The sequence below is a fragment of the Dryas octopetala genome, chromosome 6 (assembly GCF_963921425.1).
Source record: "Dryas octopetala chromosome 6, drDryOcto1.1, whole genome shotgun sequence".
Lineage (NCBI taxonomy): Eukaryota > Viridiplantae > Streptophyta > Magnoliopsida > Rosales > Rosaceae > Dryas > Dryas octopetala.
Window position 1 is genome coordinate 12,535,394 of NC_141371.1, and position 22,098 is coordinate 12,557,491.

At 34.4% G+C, this 22,098-nt stretch overlaps 3 protein-coding genes across 3 annotated transcripts; 2 read left to right on the forward strand and 1 right to left on the reverse strand.

Moving 5' to 3' along the window:
- Window positions 1-2,777: 2,777 nt before the first annotated feature.
- Window positions 2,778-6,893, reverse strand: GPDHC1 (6-phosphogluconate dehydrogenase family protein). The gene is made up of 6 exons (XM_086246733.1): window positions 6,701-6,893; window positions 5,587-6,492; window positions 5,036-5,257; window positions 4,027-4,274; window positions 3,398-3,537; window positions 2,778-3,174 (listed from the first exon to the last, which is right to left on the reverse strand). The coding sequence occupies exons 2-6, from the start codon at window positions 6,242-6,244 to the stop codon at window positions 3,015-3,017; spliced, it is 1,428 nt and encodes a 475-aa protein (XP_086102859.1). The 5' UTR covers window positions 6,245-6,492; window positions 6,701-6,893; the 3' UTR covers window positions 2,778-3,014.
- A 4,082-nt stretch (window positions 6,894-10,975) lies between these two features.
- HDA14 (histone deacetylase 14) lies at window positions 10,976-12,975 on the forward strand. Its single transcript, XM_086247964.1, has 2 exons — window positions 10,976-11,112; window positions 11,370-12,975. The coding sequence occupies exon 2, from the start codon at window positions 11,406-11,408 to the stop codon at window positions 12,693-12,695; it is 1,290 nt and encodes a 429-aa protein (XP_086104090.1). The 5' UTR covers window positions 10,976-11,112; window positions 11,370-11,405; the 3' UTR covers window positions 12,696-12,975.
- A 1,965-nt stretch (window positions 12,976-14,940) lies between these two features.
- Window positions 14,941-20,463, forward strand: SFGH (S-formylglutathione hydrolase). Its single transcript, XM_086247198.1, has 7 exons — window positions 14,941-15,178; window positions 16,586-16,703; window positions 18,030-18,077; window positions 18,298-18,494; window positions 18,688-18,786; window positions 18,871-18,936; window positions 20,063-20,463. The coding sequence occupies exons 1-7, from the start codon at window positions 15,029-15,031 to the stop codon at window positions 20,243-20,245; spliced, it is 861 nt and encodes a 286-aa protein (XP_086103324.1). The 5' UTR covers window positions 14,941-15,028; the 3' UTR covers window positions 20,246-20,463.
- The last annotated feature ends 1,635 nt before the right edge of the window (window positions 20,464-22,098 follow it).

Below are 22,098 nucleotides of genomic sequence, written 5' to 3' on the forward strand. Positions count from 1 at the left end.
CCCAACAAAATTTTGGGTAATTCTAAATACACCCGCCATAACACCCGCCATAGTTGCTTAGTTGCCCTTCCTAAATATATTCTTTTTGCAACAATTCCTTTGATTATTTTTTTGTTAATTTATTTAGGGATAAGAGTAATTCTATTGGAAGTTTGGAACATACTTAATTGACCATGGCTGGCCATATGAGATGTTAGGCTTGTTAGCTAATGTGTACATGTCATCTAGTTAATTGATGAGGTCAGATATATATTTATATATATATAATTTTTATTTTTATTTTTATTTTTTTAAGAAAAATACTGCAATTGAGATGTAAGTTTAGCGTGTTTAGCATGCCTATTCTCTTCCCACCAGAGAACCTACCCTCCCATCCTCCCATCCACTAACCAGAGAACCTACCCTCCCATCCTTCATTGATGAACACTAAATATAATTAGTAAAGAAGGAGAAATTGTTGCAAAAAAACTATTTTTGGGGGTCAAGTCAACAATTATGATGGGTGTATTTAGATTTACTAAAAAAAAAAAGTACAACACTGTAGCTTTTCGACTACAGTAGCCTTGGTATCTCAGGCCAACATAGGCTAACGATTTGGTTGTCTTAATTTGGAGAGTCCTTTTTTTTATTATTTTTTATTTTATCTTATAGAAGGTTTGACCATTTCTTGATCTTAGAGAGGGTTTGCCCTCCTTTTTTTTTTAATCTTAAAGAGAGTTTGTCTAGGATGTCACCATAAACTCTAGTTTTGATTTCTCTTGAATGTTTCATGCCTTATGCAACGTTTGTGGTTATACCTTGTCCTAAGCTTACGTAGTATTTCATAGGCTTGAAGCAAAAAAGAAGAAATGTTTTTGGTATGGAACAGATCGATAAAAAGTCTACTGTGTTTTTCCCTATTTAATAAAAAATGATTGCGATTCAATTGAGAAAACGAGAGATTAAAAGAGTTTTTTGTTTTGGATTTCTTAGTTGTCAAACTAGCCAGCGTGCAACTTGCTATAGATGCAAGTTATTTCTTTTTTATCGTGGAGTCAGGCTCTCTTCAAGCATGCTCAATGGTCAATCATCTAGTGGAGGAGGTTAAATCATTGTTGACTCTAACCATTCTCTTGGACTTTTATTATCCGTCAACAATTTTTATTATCCGTCAACAATAGAGCGTTAGGATTGTTTGATGTGCTAAATGAACATGGTATATTCTTTTGGTAAAAGGATAGTCATGTGTGGTTGTATTCAATTTGTCTATCCCATAACTAGTATTGATTAACAAAATTCAATTTTTTCTTCTAAAAAAAAATTAACACCCATACATGTGTAAATTTTTAAAATTTATCTTTTTCCAACATGTGACAACATTTAGTATTTTATTAAAATCAATTTTTTCAACTTTAGTAATATATTAAAATCATGGGTTTTTTTTTTTTTTTTTTGTTTTAAGTTCAAAACGAAAAATATCATGATCGGCCCACCCACATGCAAAAAACACGATGACATGCCGGTCCAGTTTAATGGACCGAGCACTCAGCACCTTCACCGAACACTCGGTACAATCCACCAAGCGCTCGGAAAATTGTCAGTCAGACAGTGGCAATCATTGTGGTAAATTTCAAATCGGTGTGCCTTGGACGTAGAGCACAATGGCACCAGTGGTGGTTGGAGATGCGAGAGCAGTTGTGATCCGATTTCCTAATTTGGTTTTAAAATTATATATATATATATAGGGAAAAGATTTTGTGTTTTAGTATGACACAAGATATATATGCCATAATCTGATGTGGCAAAATTATTTTGCACATATCACAAGTTATTTGCCACATCATATTAATATCATTATTGTTAATTGACTATCTCATCCAATCCAAATCTAATGGCTGGAATAACTACTTAATTAAAATGTTATTATTATTATTTTTTTTTTATCATTCTCACCCTTCAACCTTCAGGAAATCTTTGGCTTTGCTATGAATACCACAGTACGTCAAACCGCCAATGGGTATCTCGATCAATGGAGATGCCATGAACAATGTGGCTATATGGCTAAATCATTATATGGGTATCTCGATCAATGGGTATCTTAGGGGCACAATAGTTAAACCACCAACAGTTATACCTATATGGCTAAATCATTACATGGGTATCTCGATCAACCGCAAGCACCATCAAATCGGGGCTAATTTTCTAAAATTGGGGTTAATTATTTTTTAAAGAGATCACATACATAAAAGTCATTAATTTGTTATATATACCATGTATAATCATTTTAATTAGGTTAACAAACAATTAAGATACCCATATAGGTTGGTTCACAAAGCTAGATAGAGATGCATCAATGGATTAAGATTAAGAGATGCAGATTTGCAAAAGGCTTGTGCGTGGTTCTTTTTTTATTTTTATTTTTTAATTTGAGTTCTTTAAACTTTAGTAATGAAAGTTTTTTTAAATATCTCTTTGTAATTTAAATTTTACAAGATTTTAAAGAGTCTAATTGTCTTTGTAAAAGCTTATGTAGGGCACCAATTTTTAGGGCACTTTAGCATTGGCCATATATATATATATATAATTGACCCAAAAAGATAAATTTGATTTATGGTGGCTGTTAATGTTATCAATGCAAATAAAATGTGGAGGCATGTAATTTGCATATACACCACTAAGCTACAAAACCAGATCATATATCAAGTTTGCTCAGATCTGGAATTATATTTCAATCATGGACTTCAACCAATTATAGTATTCTATCCAATAATATAATGTGTTTAGTCAGTCTGTAAAACCATTCCAGTTATTTTTAGGTGGTTTAAAGCTTATATCAGAACTAGACATGAATCCTTTCAAGCTATAAACATTTGGTTTACAATAGTGGTTCAAATAAATCCAATCACTTATATATATTTATATATATATATATATATCGAACATTACACCAAACCAGTGTGCATATTTCACCACGCAGTCCAATGTGCTTATTCTATTTTCTTTTTCTTTTTTTTTTGGCCATGGAATGTGCTTATTCATATTACCACTTTCTCTTTCAGTTGCAAACTATTCAAAGGCTGCCCAAGAAGTGAGGGCCTGTAGAAGACATGGCTCTGTGCAATCTCAATGCGTTCCCGGGGATCATTCAAGTTTTCATCCCGCAACGCCTGAAGAATAGCTTGCGATGACTGCTCCCTGGAGATCAAACAATACACATACCAAAGAATTTATATATTTGTAAACTATTTAAAAAAAAAAAAAACAGAAATTCTAGTCTTAATTTATGCATGCACTGGCAGAACATCTGAGACTCTTATCCTTGTGGTGGCTTCATAAAGAGGTTACATTAGAATAGACAAAATTAGAAATAACAAGTTTGCATTATCAAAAAAGAAATAACAAGTTTGCAAGAAATTACCTTGTTATCAATATTTTATACAGTGTCTTCAGGATCGGGCAGAGCTCTACAGGAGCAACAGGCTTGTTTTCTTCTGGATGCAACACATTTAGGCTTGACTGACTGAGAAGTTCGTAAAATGCTTCAACTGCAGAGACACCCTATAAAGAGAGGCCGGGGGGCATTATTCATCAGTAAGAAGGAAGTTGGAGGAAAATGAAACTATTGCTAGTTTATAAAGGAAACCTTTTTTGTGCTAGTAAGCAAATGATAGCACGAACTCCTCGTGTCAAATAAGAAATTTCGTCATTAATGCGGTTCCTAGAAAAAACTTTTCTAAGGAAACATTTCTTCTTAAGCCACTAGAATCCTAGAAATATGCTTTGTTTCTATAAAACTTAGAAAGGTGCACGAGGTGTTTCAAGCATTGAAATATATCTACAATTAGGCGGTGTAGATTGACCTTATCAGTTTCTAACTCTTAAAGATTTATTTCATTCACTTCCAAATAAACCAATAAAATAATCACAATGCACCCTGATTAGTACCATGACTACCATCACATTCTAAACATGATGTATATCTTTATAACTTGAAATGAATGCATCTTAAATGGGTTTTTAGAGGCAATAGTAAATCAACATTGATACCTGAATCATTCCTTTGCCGCTGATGTTATCCCCCATATCCCGGCTTAGTTCACCTTTGGCTAACATTTGCCCATACCATGCATTACGGCCTTTTAACAAAGTTACATATGTGTCCGCCAGCAAAGGCCCTGCAAGCTTCTCAGGTTCTTCGGCCAACAAATGAGTAATAAATATCATCTCTGAGGTACAATGTGCAAAATATACAGATTTGCTAGTAGCACTCTCCTTTGTGAGAGCTGCTACCATCCCTGAGAAAATAAAAACGAAAAATGGCTGTAAGTTGCAAATCAGAAGATTCATTATTTATAACATATACTTTGGTACTTACATTCCAATATATACTTATAACATACCATGATAGATACTTCATTCCAATATTTGTAACATATAATTTTAATAAATTTTATTGTTTTACCACAACTCCAAAAAGTTTCTATAGGGACATGGCCAACTACTTTTTATATCTAACAAATTTCATCTTTCGGAACATAAAGGCTCTTAGTCATGGAAAGGATTTCTGACAGTGTATGAATAGCCAAATGCATTTATTCCATTTGACACTGCAGTTTCAAGTCACCAATCAGCCTCTGATTTCAATGAAAACAGATCCCTCTTAACACAAGTCAATATTGCCCCTGTTTTTAGTCTGTCATCTGAATCTAAGTTATCTAACATATGCCGTATAGGAGAATGTTGTCTTTATGATTGCTTTTATATGATTGGGTGTCCTGTTTTTACAAAATCACTACATGTTCAAATCTGTCCTCATTAATACCGTATGAGGTGTATGCCCAAGCAGAACATTTGACATCTTATCCCCTTTATTCCTTTTCATATTTCTGAAAGAGGACATCATTGGGAATCAACATGGTTGATACCAGAAGTTGTCCCTTGTAGTTAAATCCTATAAAAATTCCTTTTTGTTTTTTACTATATCTGAGAGGTGGGAAGATTTAGACGTCACATTTATAGTATAAGACATATCGACCAGAATGAAACTGAGACTTACCTGCTCCAATGGCATAGACATTCTTTAAGCCACCCATGACTTCGTGTGTAACGAGGTCGCTATTGTCCCAGACAATAAAATGGGGTTGCCTTAAAAATTTTGCAAGAGGTTTCCTCCACTTCTCAGCTCCGCATATTCGAGCATTAGCATATTCCTTGTTGTAGATCTCCGAGGCAATATTTGGTCCCCCAAGATAAAGTATGTTCTCTATAGGTACTCCAGCTGCCACAGGCATATATATAGGTTAAATCTTAGAGTATGAAGGACAATGGTGAAGTGCAAATAACAGTGAAGGAAAAGAGTAAGATTACAATGCATCACCATCCAACTTCCATGCAATGTTGAGTTGAAAAAAACCCTTGCAATTGTTGACAATATAAACATAATATTTATCATTCTAAAACATCAGCATGCATTATCAGGCTTCCACAATGCAATTACCCATATTTACCAATTCAAGTAAGATAAAACCAAACCTAATAAACACTTGTCCTTTTTTTATGCCAAGATACTAGAATTTGACATTTAAATTGAAAAGAAAAGAGCCATACTTGCCCGGTTAATCAATTGTGTGGGAGTTATAATATGTGGAAGAGGCTCCAGTGCAGCCTCTATACCTTTCGCCAAAGAGATGATAATGGGATCTGTGATTCTTTCTTTCCAATAATCACTAATCTCTTCAAACACCTCTTGTGTTTCAGTTGAAGGCAAGCCATTCACCACAATATCAGCATCCCACACAGCCTCCTGCAAATTGGTTACAACCTTCAAAGGACAAAGAGGTGTATCGATCATGTTCAAACAAAACCCATCTTTCAAAATCTCGTCTGCATAAAGTGTCCGATCCCCCAGCCTTGCCTCCACATATTTCAAATACGCGCAGCGCCGGATCAACCTCCTCAATACATCCTCCCTCGAATTGATCACTTCGAAAAGATGTTCAGCTGTGGCCCTATCAACAGCTCTTCCTGCTCTTCTCCATATCCTTATTTGGATCTTCTCTCGAAATTGGCCGTAGTTATCTTGCAGCAATGCCGCAAAAACACTCCCCCAAGCACCTGCCCCAACACCAACAATTCTTAATGGATCACTATCAGCCTTGCCAAGGCGGCGCCGGAGCTCATCAACCTTCTCTTCCAAACTATTAAAGTTCTGAATAGACCCATTTGAGTATATTTTCCGATTTACAGTCTCAATGTTCCCCACCATCTCTATCCAAGTAAAATCACAATCAACAATAACAAAGAAAACTCAAATCCTCCTAGCTAGGCTCTTCTTTATTTCCAACTTGAGTTCCAATTGATGTTGAAATTTATAAACCAATGCAACACTGCTGAATCCTATGCCAGAAATGACAAATTCCTGATTCCAAACTGGCACTGTAATTTAGTCTTTTCACTCAGATTTTCAGACCCACCAATCAAGATTTTGTCTTTCCTACCCAAATTCAGCAGATACTGAGAGAAACAAGAAAAGGGTTTATGACTTTATGCATACATATACAAGTCTCTTTTATTAGAACATGCCAAAATAGAAACCCAATTATTAAAATAATATCCTTGTTATCTCCGCCTAAGGTTGTTCATCTACCTAACTATAAACTTCAAAAAACACATTTAAAAGTTGGAAATTAAATAAGAAGATAGAGAAGTCAATAAAACCAACCTTAGCTTGCGGGAAACTACAAAGCTTTGGTCATAGAGTGTAGGGGTCGTTCACTTAAATTCCTATCAACCCAGACCCGCCATTGTGATTAAGTTGTAGCCAATGGAGAGAGAGAAAGAGAAGGCACCAAAAGTGCAATGGAGGTGAGAAAATAAAGCTAAGATGAAGCTATGTGTGACAGTGTGTGTAGTGTGTACAGTTGATTGAAGGGAGAAAGTGCGAGAGTGTAGAGTGAGGAGGCATTAATGGGGTACAGTTGAGGCTGGAGTTAGGTGTCAATGCATTAATAGTTTTGGACTGTGCCAACTTCCCCAACGGTCATTAATATTTGATGACTGGTGTTTTATCACATGTGGTCATCCCCATGTTAGTTGGTCTTTTCACCGTTGCTCATTCGCTAGCTGAGCTCCTGTTGTTTGTGCGTGTACATAGTTGGATTTTTGAACTTGATCTAGATAAGTCATTACCAATGTTGTACATAAATCCATCTTGGAAAATTTTCTCCCCGCGCGTTCTTATCAAACAAATTAAAGCACCTCCAAAAGATGCGTTAAAACATTGAAAAAGTTGTTCTATATTAGATTTCCACCCATCTAACAAATTGGAGTAGAAATTTTTGAAGAAACAAATATTCATAACAAAATGTCAGATAAGTTAGTAAAGTATACTTGGCCTTTGTATTGCTACTTCTTTTGGAAATATCATAGTACTTTGAATCTCATTTGTTGATTTAGGTATAGTCATGTTTGAATAATCAGTTACAATTCTCTAATAATATAACATGCTAAATATTTAATATGTGATGAATCAGTACTCTATCTATTTATTTATAATATTTTTTTTATTTATGAACTAATTTGAAATATTATTTATAATCGGTGGACGGTATTTTGTAATTGAGCTATATATTTAAATCAATAGTTGGGATTCAAAAATTGACAATATAGCATCACAATATAAACACATTGTGATTGAATGCATGCATTAAATCTTAGAAAACAAAAGGCAAAATCTCATGGCTGTCAGGCTGTGTACCCTACGGCATTATGGCATATCTATGCATTAAATTATGAGATCCTCCTTATGCATAATAGGCTCAATTACAAAATGCACACACCAATTATAAATAGCATTTTAAATTGGTCTATGAATAAAAAAATATTTCAGATTGGTCCACTAATTAATAGAAAGCTACAAAATAGTATATTTGTTATGAATTCCGTAAAAAAATATAGTTAAATGCTACTTTAAATAACGATAACATGAATTTTTTGAATAATGTGGACACCAAATTTAAATTATATGGATTATATTTATTGGCATTTAATGTGAATTTTTGAATAATGTGGACATCAAATTTAAATTACATGGATTATATTTATTGGCATTTAACGTTCTTATTGACGAAATTTATAACATATGTGTTATTTTGTAACTTTCTATTAGTTAATGTACTAATCTGAAACATTTTTTTGTTTATGAATTAATCTAAAATACCTCATATAGTTGATGAGTATATTTGTAATTGAGCCTAAATATAATTATGTTTGAATGATTAGTTATAATTCTATGCTAAAGAGGGAGCTTCCGTTAAAGGATCTTTAAAATATTTTTATATAAGTGATGTTTCAAGGGGTTAGCTACTTCATATTGAATTTCAATGCTCTGAGCCATCTATTTTTTAAATATTTATTTAAATATCATTCCTACAAAATAATTAAAGTAAATGATTTTAAAATTCATTTTACACCTAAAAGGTTGTAATGACAATTAAGTTCATTTTTTGACAAATAAGCCCATGTTATAACTCTCTCCGTGGTTTTGGTGCCGAGTGCTCGACATTTTTTTTTTTTGTGAAACAGGGCAAATTGCCACTGTCTAATAGTGACAATTATTGCCTTCTAACAATGACAATTATTGCCATTATTTGACAATGCCAATTAGTAACAATCATTTTTATGTTATAACACGAGTGTATGTGACTCTATAAGCTTAAATTTTGTGTTTTATGTTACATTCATTAGTTTTTGACATGTTTATGTAAGAAAAGACATAAGATACATTTATAAATATTATTTTTATGCAGTTAAAATAGCTACTGTTGCACAGTGGCAATTGCCGAACACTCAGTGAACAATGTCAAGCCCTCAGTACTATTAACTGAGCACTCGGTGGGTTTCGTGTCGCACACATTTCATTAAAGTAGACCGGCTGAGAGTGCATTGTAGCATGTGAGATGAGTTATCAGCCTTATTTTTTTACCGGACTTTAAAATAAATAACCCAAACAATTATGATGCTTTTGATCAAATACATAGAAGAACATAATATTTTCGGCAAACACTTAAATAATTGACCATTACAGTTAAATGATTTCATATTTATCTAATTTTGCCTAGGAATAATTCTTGAATTGAGACCTAAAAAGTATACGATTCATATCATTAGAATAAATAGAAAATTATGATTAATTACCAAATATCAATAGTTTTTCAGTAAAACAGCAAGATACTAATTTTTTTTAGTTTAGGTATTAACTAAAATAAGACATTTTGGATTAGGTCAAAAATCAGTTTGCTATAAAGTTGTGACTGTTTGAAATTCATAAAAATTCAAAGTTTATAAGAATTTAGGGTTTTTGATTTAAGCTTGGGAGATGAAGTCCTATAACCTTATAACATAAAGACTAAACATTAAAGTTTAAGCCATGCAAACACCGAAAAATCAACAAATCAATAAAAACTTGTGATTGTTAAACAGTCACAGCTTGGTAGAACCATGTTTTTTAAAATTGGTACCTAAACTGAAATTTAGTATCTAAAGTGAAATTACATAATTATTTTAGTAGTTAAAATGAAAAAATATTAAAATTTGATACCTACACTCAATGAACTTTAGAATAAAATATAGAATAGAACCGTGAAAGGTCCCTACTCCCTATATAAACTTATCTTAGGAACCCTAACAAAAACTCCTAATATCGTAAATATTTGATAAGAGATTACTTTATCTATATGTATATAAAATATACATAGTAGAAAAGTATAGTGATTTCATAATTTAGATCCACCATAATGCTTTGCCTTTTGTTTTTCTAAGAATTTCATGCATGCATTAAATCACAATTTGTTCATAATGCAATGTTGAAGTCCTCATGGGGCCTGGGTACGTTAAGTCTATTAATTCGTTGTTAGAAAAAACAATAATTTAACTACTCATAGGACCTTGATGATTTTTTAAAATACCCAAAAAAAGAAGAAAAGAAATTGGCTTCGGAACTATAAGGTGAAAATACGACACTTTTTCAGTTTCCATCGAGCATTCGAATGCTCGACATACACTTTTTTTTTTCAGCAGTTGTAGTGGCTAATAGTATAATTATAGTGATATTTTGGGTTATGTGAGTGATTTAGGTGTGTGAGGGTGTGCTTTAGCATAGTTTAAAGTGTGATTTATAGTTTTTCCAAAGACTTTTGAATTTTTATTTTTTGTGCAACCAATTGACACTGCCACACTGGCAATGTTTCCAGAAACAAAAAATGCTAATGCGTGCGTCTAATTGGCGTCAAGCTACTTAGAAGTGCATAGACTTAACATAACTTTTATCGCCTTAGCCATTTTAACATATCATTTTCTGATTTATGCCTTAAAAAAATTAGCCTAATTACAAATAAATTAATAAAACTTTTCACAATTACATTTTAGTCAATACACTCTTTTATAGTTTTATTTTAGTCATTATTGACCAAAATGAAAAAAAAAAAAAATTACAATAGATTAATAAACATACATTATTAGTCAAAACAAATCCATAAGAATTTTTCGTATATTTTTATAATTTATTTTTAATTAATTTTTAAAGTTTATAAAATAGGAAAATAGAAAGAAAAAAAAATGCGAACATAAAAAAAAGATGTGACACATGCGCGCGCATATCTAGCTCACCACATTAGCATTTTTTACAAAGTTATTGATGGAACTAAGTAAAAGGTGGTAACTTGGAAAAAAAAAAACTTTTCAGGAGACAATGTGGGGATGAAAAACGTGATAAATCATGAAATAAGCTTATTTGTAATTTGCTATATGTAATAAGTCAAGTTTCTTTACTATGTAAAATAGAAAAAATTGTGAGCAGCATCCAAGTAAACTCTGACTCTGTAAATAGACAATCAATGAATATACTCCCTTAAGGCTTTTTTTTTGTTTTTTGGTTCGAACTCTCTTAACCCTTTACTTTGTTTTTAGGCGCATTCTCTAATAATATTTTTTAGTTTTTTTGTCGTTTCCCAACAGATAAGCCTCTGCCCCGCACACACCCATATCGTCACTTGCCCCACTGTATTCCAAAACAGCCGCTTCCCCCCTCCTCCTTCCTTCACTCCGGCAGCGGCAAGCGGAATCAGTCAGAAAAAGGTATGATTTTTGCTTGGTTTTGATTTTTGAATTTATGGGTTGGGTTTGAATTTTACTTGATTGTTGTTCTTTCTAATTGAGTTATTTAGTGGACCCTTCTTGACTGATAAATGGGTTGCCCTGTTTTTTCTCTAATTTGAAAACATTAAAGGATTACTGATGTTTGGAGTGAAATGGGAATTTGGGAAACCTTCAGAAGAATAAGGAATATTTTGTTTGTTAAAATATTAAGAGACCTTAATCACTTGACCTTGTAGGCTTGTAGGCTTTGTAGCTGTACCCTGTAGTCTCAAATGGCTGCGAATGTGTTGTTTTTGTTGAGGCACCATTTGTGCAAGTTGAAGAGTCATAGTAGATTTGACTTGGATGCAAATTTTGTGAGAGATGGAATTTTGAATAAGAGAGTGAGAAGAGGAAGGAGATGTTTCTCTACAAAAAAACAAGAAACTTCTTCTATTTCTTGTTGTTCAAATGGTACTAATAAGAAACTAAGCGATGCACGTGTGGTTTATGCTGTGGCTCCTGCCATGGGTCATAACAAGGAGTCTCATCCAGAATCACATTTTCGAGTTCCTGCAGTAGTGAAGGCTCTCGAAAAATTCGAGCTCACGCCGAGGTTCTGTGGCTCCAAGGTTGTTCAACTTGAGAATTTCAAGCCAGCTTCTTTGGATGACATTGCGAGTGTTCATACAAGATCCTATGTTTCAGGCCTTGAGAAGGCTATGGATCAAGCCTCACAACAGGGCCTTATTTTTATTGAAGGCTCTGGACCAACATATGCAACTGCTGATACGTTTGGGGACTCACTAGTTGCAGCTGGAGCAGGCATTGCATTGATCGATTCCGTGGTTGCAGAATCGAACAAGAGTTGGGATCCGCCTACAGGTTTTGCTTTGATAAGACCTCCTGGACACCATGCTGTTCCAAAGGGTCCAATGGGGTTTTGTGTTTTTGCAAATATTGCAATTGCAGCTCGTTACGCGCAGCGTGCACATGGCTTGAAGCGTGTGTTCATCATTGATTTTGATGTTCACCATGGGAATGGAACAAGTGATGCTTTCTATGACGATCCGGATATATTTTTCCTTTCAACTCACCAAGATGGAAGCTACCCCGGTACGGGAAAATTCGACGAGGTAGGCCATGGGAAAGGAGAAGGAACAACACTAAATCTTCCTCTACCTGGAGGCGCAGGTGACACTGCCATGAGAACTGTGTTTGATGAAATAATTGTACCTTGTGCTCAAAGGTTTAAGCCAGACATCATTCTTGTCTCTGCTGGGTATGATGCTCATGTATTGGATCCACTTGCGAGTCTGCAATTCACAACAGGAACATACTACTCGCTTGCATCCAACATTCAACAACTCTCCAAAGATCTATGTGGGGGTCGATGTGTGTTTTTCTTGGAAGGGGGATACAACCTTGAGTCCCTTTCGTATTCAGTGGCAGATTCGTTCCGCGCCCTTCTTAGGGAGCCAAGCTTGGCGCCTGAGTTTGACAACCCTGCCATCTTGTATGAAGAGCCATCAACAAAGGTTAAGAAGGCCATTCAAAGGGTGAAACAAATACATTCCCTATGAAGATCTCATTTAAACTTGTAAATCATTGTCTATAGGTCCCTCTTAATCAAATACCTTAGCCTTGGATATATATATATATATATATATATATATATTACAGTTCAAAAATGATTTGATGGTTAGGTCTTAGCATGCGGACAACTTCATAGATTGAATTTGAACTATATTCAATTGGAGAAAAAAGAGACCTTAATCATTTTATTGATCTATGATTACTCATACTTACTAGATTCTTAAAAAACCAATGTTATATATGGGCTTGTGCTTTTCTTTGTTCAAATGTTGGTGAATTATGTAACTTTGTTCAAATCTTGGCGGTGAATCCCCAAATCAGTTTTAATGGGGATGGGGCGGGGACGGGGAGAAAAGCTTATTCAGGGACTGGGATGGGACCGGCCTCGATCACCCCGCCCCATTGCCATTCCTTCATGTATACGGGTCAAAGTTTTGATACCAAAATTGAAAAAAGACTAAAGAATTGACTTAGTATACTGAAAGAAATGAAGTTCTCGATTGAATGATCATAGTACAAGCCTATAGTTTCTAACAATTGGGTGTTGGAAGATTGCATCATAAATCTAATGAATTCTAAAACGATTTGTTAAAACGTTGCTCAACAATTGTCAATATGATCTGGCCAAAAAAAGAAGAAAATTGGGTTAATTTATAATCCTATTAATTCTTGAGGTTAATCCCAAAGAGATGTCAGACAAAAAAAATTCTAAAGAGATGAAATCGTCAACATTGATCACCAAATTTAAAACAATGACACAGCAGATGTCATATTCTTTGGGATCTTGGTGCAATGTTTCTAACATTATTGTTAAATAGCAATTATGAATGCTAGGAATTCTAAATTGAATAATGCTATTCTTACTACATTTCTTATACCACATTCTTATACCATCTCACGTGTCATTACTTTATTGGACAAAGTTTTTCTTTTTCTTTTTTGGTTTTTATTTTTATTTTTTAATATCCAATGTATGAATGCCATGTAAGTTGCCACATAAGGTGGTATGAAATTATGGTATAAAAATGTGGTATATCTAGCACTACTGTTCTAAATTGATTCAAAATTATATATGTGTTATAGACTCATCAGTAATGCTACACTTATCACATTTTTATACCACATTTTTATACCACAATTTCATACCATCTTACATGGCATTCATACATTGGACACTAAAAATTAAAAAATAAAACCTAAAAAAGAAAAAGGAAATACCCTTCCAGTAAAGTAATGACACATCATGTGGGATACAAATGTGGGAGAAAAAATGTGGGACAACTAGCATTATTGTATCTAAAATGTTATCATGTGTTTAAAAAGTTAACCATGAATTAACCCAAAAATATTTTATTTCTTTATTTTTCCTTTTTTTCCCCAAAACCCAGTTCCCTCCTTTCTTTCTTTTTTCCTCTTCTTCTCCTCTCTCTCTCTCTCTCTCTCTCTCTCTCTCTCTCTGCATCTCCATCCCTAGCCCAGCTCACCGGCGTCAACCAACTCACATAAGAGAGATGGAGAAGCTGGTGGTGCTCATGCTGGCGAGGGAACTTGCGGTTGGGTTTGGGTTGGTCGAGAAGTGGTCGGCCTGGCCATGGTTGGGCTGGGCTAGCTATATGCAATGTTGCGTGAGGGAGAGAAAGCAGGGGGGAGAGAGAGAGGAGTGGGAGAGGGTGGTTGACTGGTTGCAGGTGGTTGGTGTCAGTGAGCTGGGCTGGGGATGGAGATGCCGAAAGAAAGAGAAAGAAGCATGGAGGATAGAGAGAAAGGAGAAGAAAAAAAAAAAAAAAAAAAGAGAAACGAGGGAACTGGGTTTTGGGGAAAAAAATAAATAATACAATATTTCTAAATTAACTTATGATTAGCTTTTTAAATACATAGACAACATTTTAATGAGAGGTGTGCATACACATTAGTTAAAATGGGTGAACAAAATTACTCTCCCACATTTTTGTACCACTTTATATATTACCTCTCTAATAAAATTAGTACCTATTTATATTAGTGAGTTATATTTTTATTAAAAAATTAATATACAATATGGTATTAAAATGTAGTGCATTGTGAGGCTCTTCCTACTAGAGTACTGAACTACCCAACAACTCAGTCAAACTCATTTAACCCTCTTTTTTGTTTTTTTCCCACCATTGAACTCTTATTATATGGAGTTTATTAAGAACCGCTGTCGTGTCGTGATGTGAGCTCTTCACTCACAAAAAGAGAGGAGCTTCTTCACTCACTAGTTACTAACTTACTACAGCTTTGGAGTAGCATAAACCATAGAGTTTCAGGAAACGAAACCCCAGTGCAAAAAAGTGCAAAGATGGAGACCAAGCCAACTGAGATCAGCAGCTCAAAGATGTTTGGAGGCTACAACAAGCGCTACAAGCATTTCAGTCCTACACTTGGCTGCTCCATGACCTTCCATATCTATTTCCCTCCTTCTTCTACTTCCTCTTCCCACAAATTCCCTGTAAGTCCTCTCTCTCTCTCTCTCTCTCTCTCTCTCTCTCACTATTTTCCATTTCTCACATACCCATTTCCAATTTCTTTTTAAATTGCATACCCAAATGAAATTACTTTCTGGGTTTTCATCTGATTTTGACACCCCAGGGTTCTGTGGGTGAATTCTATTGTATTTATGAATTTAAGGGGTTAATTGATAAGGGTTTTGATTTATCGTTTTAAATTTTTTTTAAAAAAATTGATAAGGGTTTTGCTCTTTTAGTATCTAACTTATAAAGGTTCTATTCTCGATGCATGTGTCTGCAATATTTTGTTGATGGAATGAACACATGCACTGATACACACCCAATTGGTAAAACTGGAAATTTAGTTTCGATTGGCACCAAGACAATGCAAGCTATTTTTTTTTTTTGGAGTGAAAATTCAAGCTAATTTTTTTCTTCTTACAAAGTTCCTAATTTTGTACTCTCTTTATTAATTTAAATTTGTTACATGAGCAAATATTAATCAAATAGAAGAATAATGTGTGATCACACCAAAAGTAAGAGAGAATCAGAAAGGTTTGAAAGAATTAGCATGAGTAAGTGAGGGAGAGTAAGAAAAAGCAAAGAGTGGAAGGGAGACACTTGAGAGGGGGACAGTTGGATGTAAATTTTTTGAATACATACAAATATATATATATATATATTTAAAGTTTGAAAAAAAAAAAGGGTTGAGACTAGATTTTTTTTGTTGAAAAGTTCAGTAAAATTTTGTTCAGTTCTATGAATTTAAAAGTTAGTTCTGTGAATTTTTATATGTAAATAATTAACTTCTCCAGAATTTTGAATTTAGGGCTCTATTTATCAATTCATTTTACAGACCTGCCCGAGTCTTGATGCGACAAATTAGTTACCAAATTCAGAAAAACTATAATTAGCTCTCTGATACTCACTAGCACCATTATAGTTTCAAACACAGTCATCTCTCCTAGTGCTGTTGTAGACAGGGGATTTCAGATTGTGGTGCGAATTATCCTAAAGTGTAACTAACTAAATGAGAAAACTATGCAAGATGGATTTAATCAATTGATTATTTCTGCACCACATGCTAAAAAACTATGAGCAGAATGAGTTTGGAGGTGTCTTCCACTTGAGAATTAATTTTGTAGCATCATTGTCTCTAGGCACAAATAATTGCAAGAACAAAATCTTTTCATAAATCGTGGGAACGTTCTGTAGCTGAAAATTTACATAAATTTTGCCTAGGCATTGTTTGGTTAGGATTTTAAGACTGCTTTGGTCTTTTCCGTGCATCTTTTTGTAGTTGGCAGTTGATTTATTAATTTTCTTTGTCCCATATGCTGCTATTAATAGTTGGTGCATTTTAATGTATGATAATCAAAGTCAATAGGTTTTTTTCCATCAATGAGCAGGTACTCTACTGGCTCTCTGGACTTACCTGCACAGATGAGAATTTTATAATTAAGTCAGGAGCTCAACATGCTGCCTCAAGTGAGGGTATTGCTTTGATTGCCCCTGATACATCCCCAAGTAAGTCGGAAGCCATTGCTGAATCAATTTTCAAGTCATAATGGTGGTTGTAGATGCGAGTAATAATTTCATGTTTGAACGTGATGTCGTTATTTCTTTTCTTCTTGTCCTTTGTTTGGCTTGATGTGGCGAAGTAGGACAGGTGCTATTTGGCAACCTTTTAAAAGACCAGAGGGGCAACCATAGTGGGACAAGTGACTGCTTGGGTCATGTATTCAAAATGTTATAGAATGTGACCATAATCAAGTGATTTAATATAATAACTAATCCATTTTGCATTTCTGAGCAGTTGAGATCCAAAAATAACTTAAGTTTATAATATGAATTGACTGCAGCTCTAAATTTCATGCTCACTTTCTTGTTAGCCTTCTATAGTTAACAATAATAAAAAATTACCTCTAAAACTTCCTCTATTATATACTTTGTAATTTTTGACCAAAACTTGAAGCCAAGAATGTTTACTTTAATTTTTGCATCTAGTTGGGTTGGGCCTTGGTCCATCTTTTGTCCTAACCAATAGCCAAAATCCCTTTAACATTGTCTGATCAATATGAGCTAATTACAGCCAATGTGAATCCCCCCCCCCCATCCCTCCCCAAGAAAAAAATAACAGATAGTGTCACTACCAGTGTGAAAGAATGGACACTCTTTGGCATTTGTGCTTTGAGTTTACTTCTATGCTTGATAATGATAAGTACTTGTAAATATCATGTTTGACTGCCCATTTTTTTCATTTTCGATCTTCAATGAGAACCACTCTCCCTGAAGGAGCAAGGGAGAGATTACAATCTCGAAAATGTGATGTGAAATCAGTACACACACACACACAGGTGTGTGTGCAAGCATGTCTTTAGGTAGAATTAAGATTAAGAGACTGATTAGAGAAGCTTCCTTTATGATGAGCAATCAAACAATACATTTTGTATATAAGTCTCAACTTTCTATAATTTATCCAGTCGTAGTGTATATAATTGATTAAGCTTGGGTGTGGCATCAATTGATCTCATTCCATAGTGCTAATCTTTTGAAACTATTTTCATTTTTTATTTAATCTAATATCTTAAACTTTTAGTTAACTTATTAGCTGGGAAAGAAAAAAAATTGGAAATTATATTGTAAATTATAAGTGCAAATTGAGGAATTTTTAATGAGAGGAGTCAATACTACATTTATGAAAACCTCTTGTACAAATTTGTTAGTTGTTAGTAGCATTTTTTATGATAAGTTTTCGTTTTATTTGTTTCTGTGTAAACCACCATATATCTTTTGTTGTTATGTTTCTTGTGTATTATGCTGACTGTTTCTTCATGTAAATTCTTTTAATAGGAGGCTTGTCTATTGAAGGAGAGGCAGAGAGCTGGGATTTTGGTGTAGGTATGCAACATTGGACCGTTATATTTCATTTTGTGAAGTATTGATGAGAAAATTGTCTTACATCATAGTGTGTTTGTGAATCCTACTACTACTTTACCCAAGACAGATAGCAAGAGAGAAGCTTTGCTAGGTAGTGAGGATTTAGCTATAGGTGTAAAGGGCCATCACTGAGTTAGTTGTGTGTGTGTGTGCGCGTGCATGCATATGTTTTCTCAAACAGGTGCTGGATTTTATCTCAATGCTACCCAAGAGAAATGGAAGAACTGGCGTATGTACGATTATGTTGTCAAGGAGTTGCCGAAACTTCTGAATGAAAATTTTCCACAGCTTAATACATCACGAGCATCTATATCTGGTCATTCTATGGGTGGGCATGGTGCTTTGACAATCTATCTGAAAAACCTGGACAAGTATAAGGTAATAGATCTAAACATTTTACCAGAAGTTGGATTTTATTTCACGACTTTGGAGATTTTGGTCAGTCTATAAAAGTCCCCGTGTTGCATGGAAAACTTATGCAATTATTGGGATGGATCTTCTTGTGACCGTAGGAGATATTTACTTTGGTTCTAACTCCTTTGTATGATTTTTTCTTTCAATAATTGTCTAGTCAGTATCTGCCTTTGCACCCATTGCGAATCCTATAAACTGCCCCTGGGGCCAGAAAGCTTTCTCAAATTATCTAGGTGGCAATAAAACTGATTGGGAGGTAAGTTGGAAATCTCATTATTTTAATTCTTAGTTATAATCTTCGGGTCCCTAAGTTTGTAACAGATTTAATGCAAAAATGCAGGAATATGATGCCACTTGCCTAGTTTTGAAGTTTAATGATGTGAAAGCTACCATTTTAATTGATCAGGTAAGATTTGATGACCATCTAATCTTCAGCACAATAATTTTTAGTGTTTTTCTTTGTTGTTATGACAGTTGTGAATTTTGTTGGTTTACCACTGTTTCAAAAGCTTAAGTTGTAAGGATGTGCTATTCCCCTACTGTGTGGACCTCTCTCTCCACGACTAGAGAGCCCAACATGTGAAATTCATAAATTTAGAGGTTGTAGTTGCAGGAGTTTGAATTCAGGATCTCTTACTCTGATCCCATGTTCAATTTTGTTGGTTTTCCATTGTTTCCATCCCAAAAGTTAAGTTGGTAGGATGCTGGCCAAATTCTTAGTTTTGTTTTAACAGCAATATAGATTAATACCTTTCTATGTATTGAAAGTGCTCTTGATTACAAGATGTATTTTTCTATAGGAAAGAAAACTTTATTAATAAAATGAAACTGTACAACGCAGGGGACAAGATGTCCGCTAAGGAAAAATTTAAAAAACAAAATCCCGAAACTGCCATCTTACCTACAGCAAAGCAACCACAATATATTTCCAACGGATACAACAGAGTTCCAATCTGAAAAAATAGCAGAAAATGAACTCTCCCTAAACTTTGATGACACCGAAGCCCAAAGAAATGAACCCTCTTTCCAAACTTTGAGAAAGGGAGTTCCCTGGGTCTCATCAGGCTTCAGAGGAATTGGGCTTCAGTAAAAACTACAGTGGGAATAATATTTCCTGAAAAATAAAGATCTTTCATGAACCTTTGCATATAAAATAGTAAGGTTTGAGTTGCTTAACCTCTTCATTCAAAAATGCTGTTTTATTTTTATTTTTCTGTTAGTATAAAAGGTTTTCATGGGCCTTTGGCCTCCACTCTACCAAAAAAAAAAAAAAGGTTTTACCCTAGCATTACAACAATGGGATTTCAAATCTACAATAGAAATGAAGAGGATAAACTGCAATGGTGTTGCATGTTAGTCTTTAAATTATCCGTTTCGAGCAGGGACGCTGAGTAAATATGTTGGTCCGGTAACCTATCGATGAGTTTTCTTAAGATTAATTTGTTAAATGTATATCCTACTCTCTCATGCACAGTATGACTGCCTCATTTGCATTAGATTTTGTTATCTTAATTACTGATCCTTCTCTGCAGGGGGAGGATGACAAATTCATGCATGATCAGTTGCTGCCGCACAAGTTTGAAGAGGCATGCAGGAGTGCTAAGGTTCCACTCCTGTTGCGATTGCAGCCCGGTTATGATCACTCATACTATTTCATTTCCACCTTCATAGACGATCACATCCGTCACCATGGTCAAGCTCTTAATCTACCTTGAAGCTTGTGCTTGTTATAAATCTACAACCTTAGAAACCTTAATAAACTTTGGATCATACTGGTTCCTTTTGCTCTCATATTTGGTTTTCGTTTGACTGAGTAAACATGTTGATCTTAGAAATATATATTTCCATGATGTGATTGGAGTTTGTGACTTGCTATCAATACTCAGGCTAAATGGTAATATTCTGGAGATCCATAAATTTTTATCATTAGCTATCTCATATTGCACTCTTTTGGAATGTGCATTATATCTTAGAAGGATAATTATTATCCTTTCCCCACTTTTTCCTCTCGGCTCTTCAGCTCTTCTCAATGACGATCAAACCATTAGAAATCAGTAGTACTTGTCAAGCGAGCCAAGACAGAATGTAGCATAGCATCATACAATGATGGAGCTTCTCAACAAAGGCACACCAGGATGAGCCTGTTGAGCATTTTTTTATTTATTATGCTTACAGTAGCGGTATCTTGGTTGGTTTGATGGGTAAGTGTGGTGTTAGTTGGCTGAGGCATTCTCGGCCTGACATCGTTGGTTTTGCAACCTCCAATTGGCGTGGGAAGTGCCTATCTACAATTGCTAAGAAAATCTACTTGGTTGTTGCTGTTTACACAATTTGAAGGCAGAGAAATAATAGAGTTTTCAATAATGAAAGCAAGCCTTCTATCATTCTATGGTATTGCTACGTCGAACCTGAATCTCTTTCTGGAATGGAGATTAGTCTTGGTTTTTCTTTAGCTTTTAGCTTTTGGTAGGGTTTCAAGGGCTTAATTGGTAATTAATTGGTAATATCACTAGACCACAAGTTAGTTGGTAATTAATTGTGCAATTGTTAAAAATATAATTATGTAATTGTTTAACTGAAAAATAATAGACTATAATTTTTAAATAATAAAAAATAAATTTTAATTTTAATATATTATATATTTGAAAGTTTGGTATAAGTATTATTAATCTCAAGACCACTCTCATGTGGAAATGTAGTGCAGCTAGTAAGGTGTATTTAGTTGCTCATAATTGGAATTAAACAAAAATTAAAATTCAACAGCAGCTTTTGCTTATTGACTAGGGGCTGTTACAAAGAAAAAACAAAACAAAGAAGGGGGGTCTGAATTATTTCTAATATGGGCAGGGGTTATGAATTAAACCTTAGACTAATAAGGGATTAGTAATTATTAACTTTATTAAAAAAAAAGAAAAAAAAAAAGCACAACTTCTTTTCAAAAGAGAGAACAAAAACCAAGATCTAAACAGCTCAAGGCCTAAGAGACCGAGGAATGAGGTTGTCCCTTCAAATTGCCCGCAAGTTGGTTAATCTTCAAGAGAAAGAGATGTTGGTGATAGAAATTTATGGGTAGAACTTGCTCTTGAAAACCGGCTTAAAACCAGCTTGCAAGGGAAAGAGGACCCCCTTTCATGGAAGTCCAAGACCGGCATCAGGAACTGAAACAGAAGTGGTACAGGTAAAGAGAGACATAAGAAGGAGAAGAGAGCAAGAAAGAAAGGAAGAGGAAGAGTTGGAGTGGAAGGCCAAGATTGTCCTTGAGAATGTGCCCTTTTTTTTATCGCAACAGAAGAGTTGGTCAGGACTCAGGATCCTTGAAAATGTAGTAATGTGGGAACACTTCTATTCTTCTATCTATTCTAACATAAGTTTAATTTTGTATTTATTAGACAAAATAAATTAATTTAGGTATAAATTTAGATAAATTAAAATTCATGTATTAAATTAAGACACGAGTGTACTACAATTTTTTTATTGTCAAAAAACCCTAATAAATTTAACATACCATTTATCCTAAAAACTCTTGGCATTTCCTAGCATTTTCATTGTAATGATTGATTCCTACACT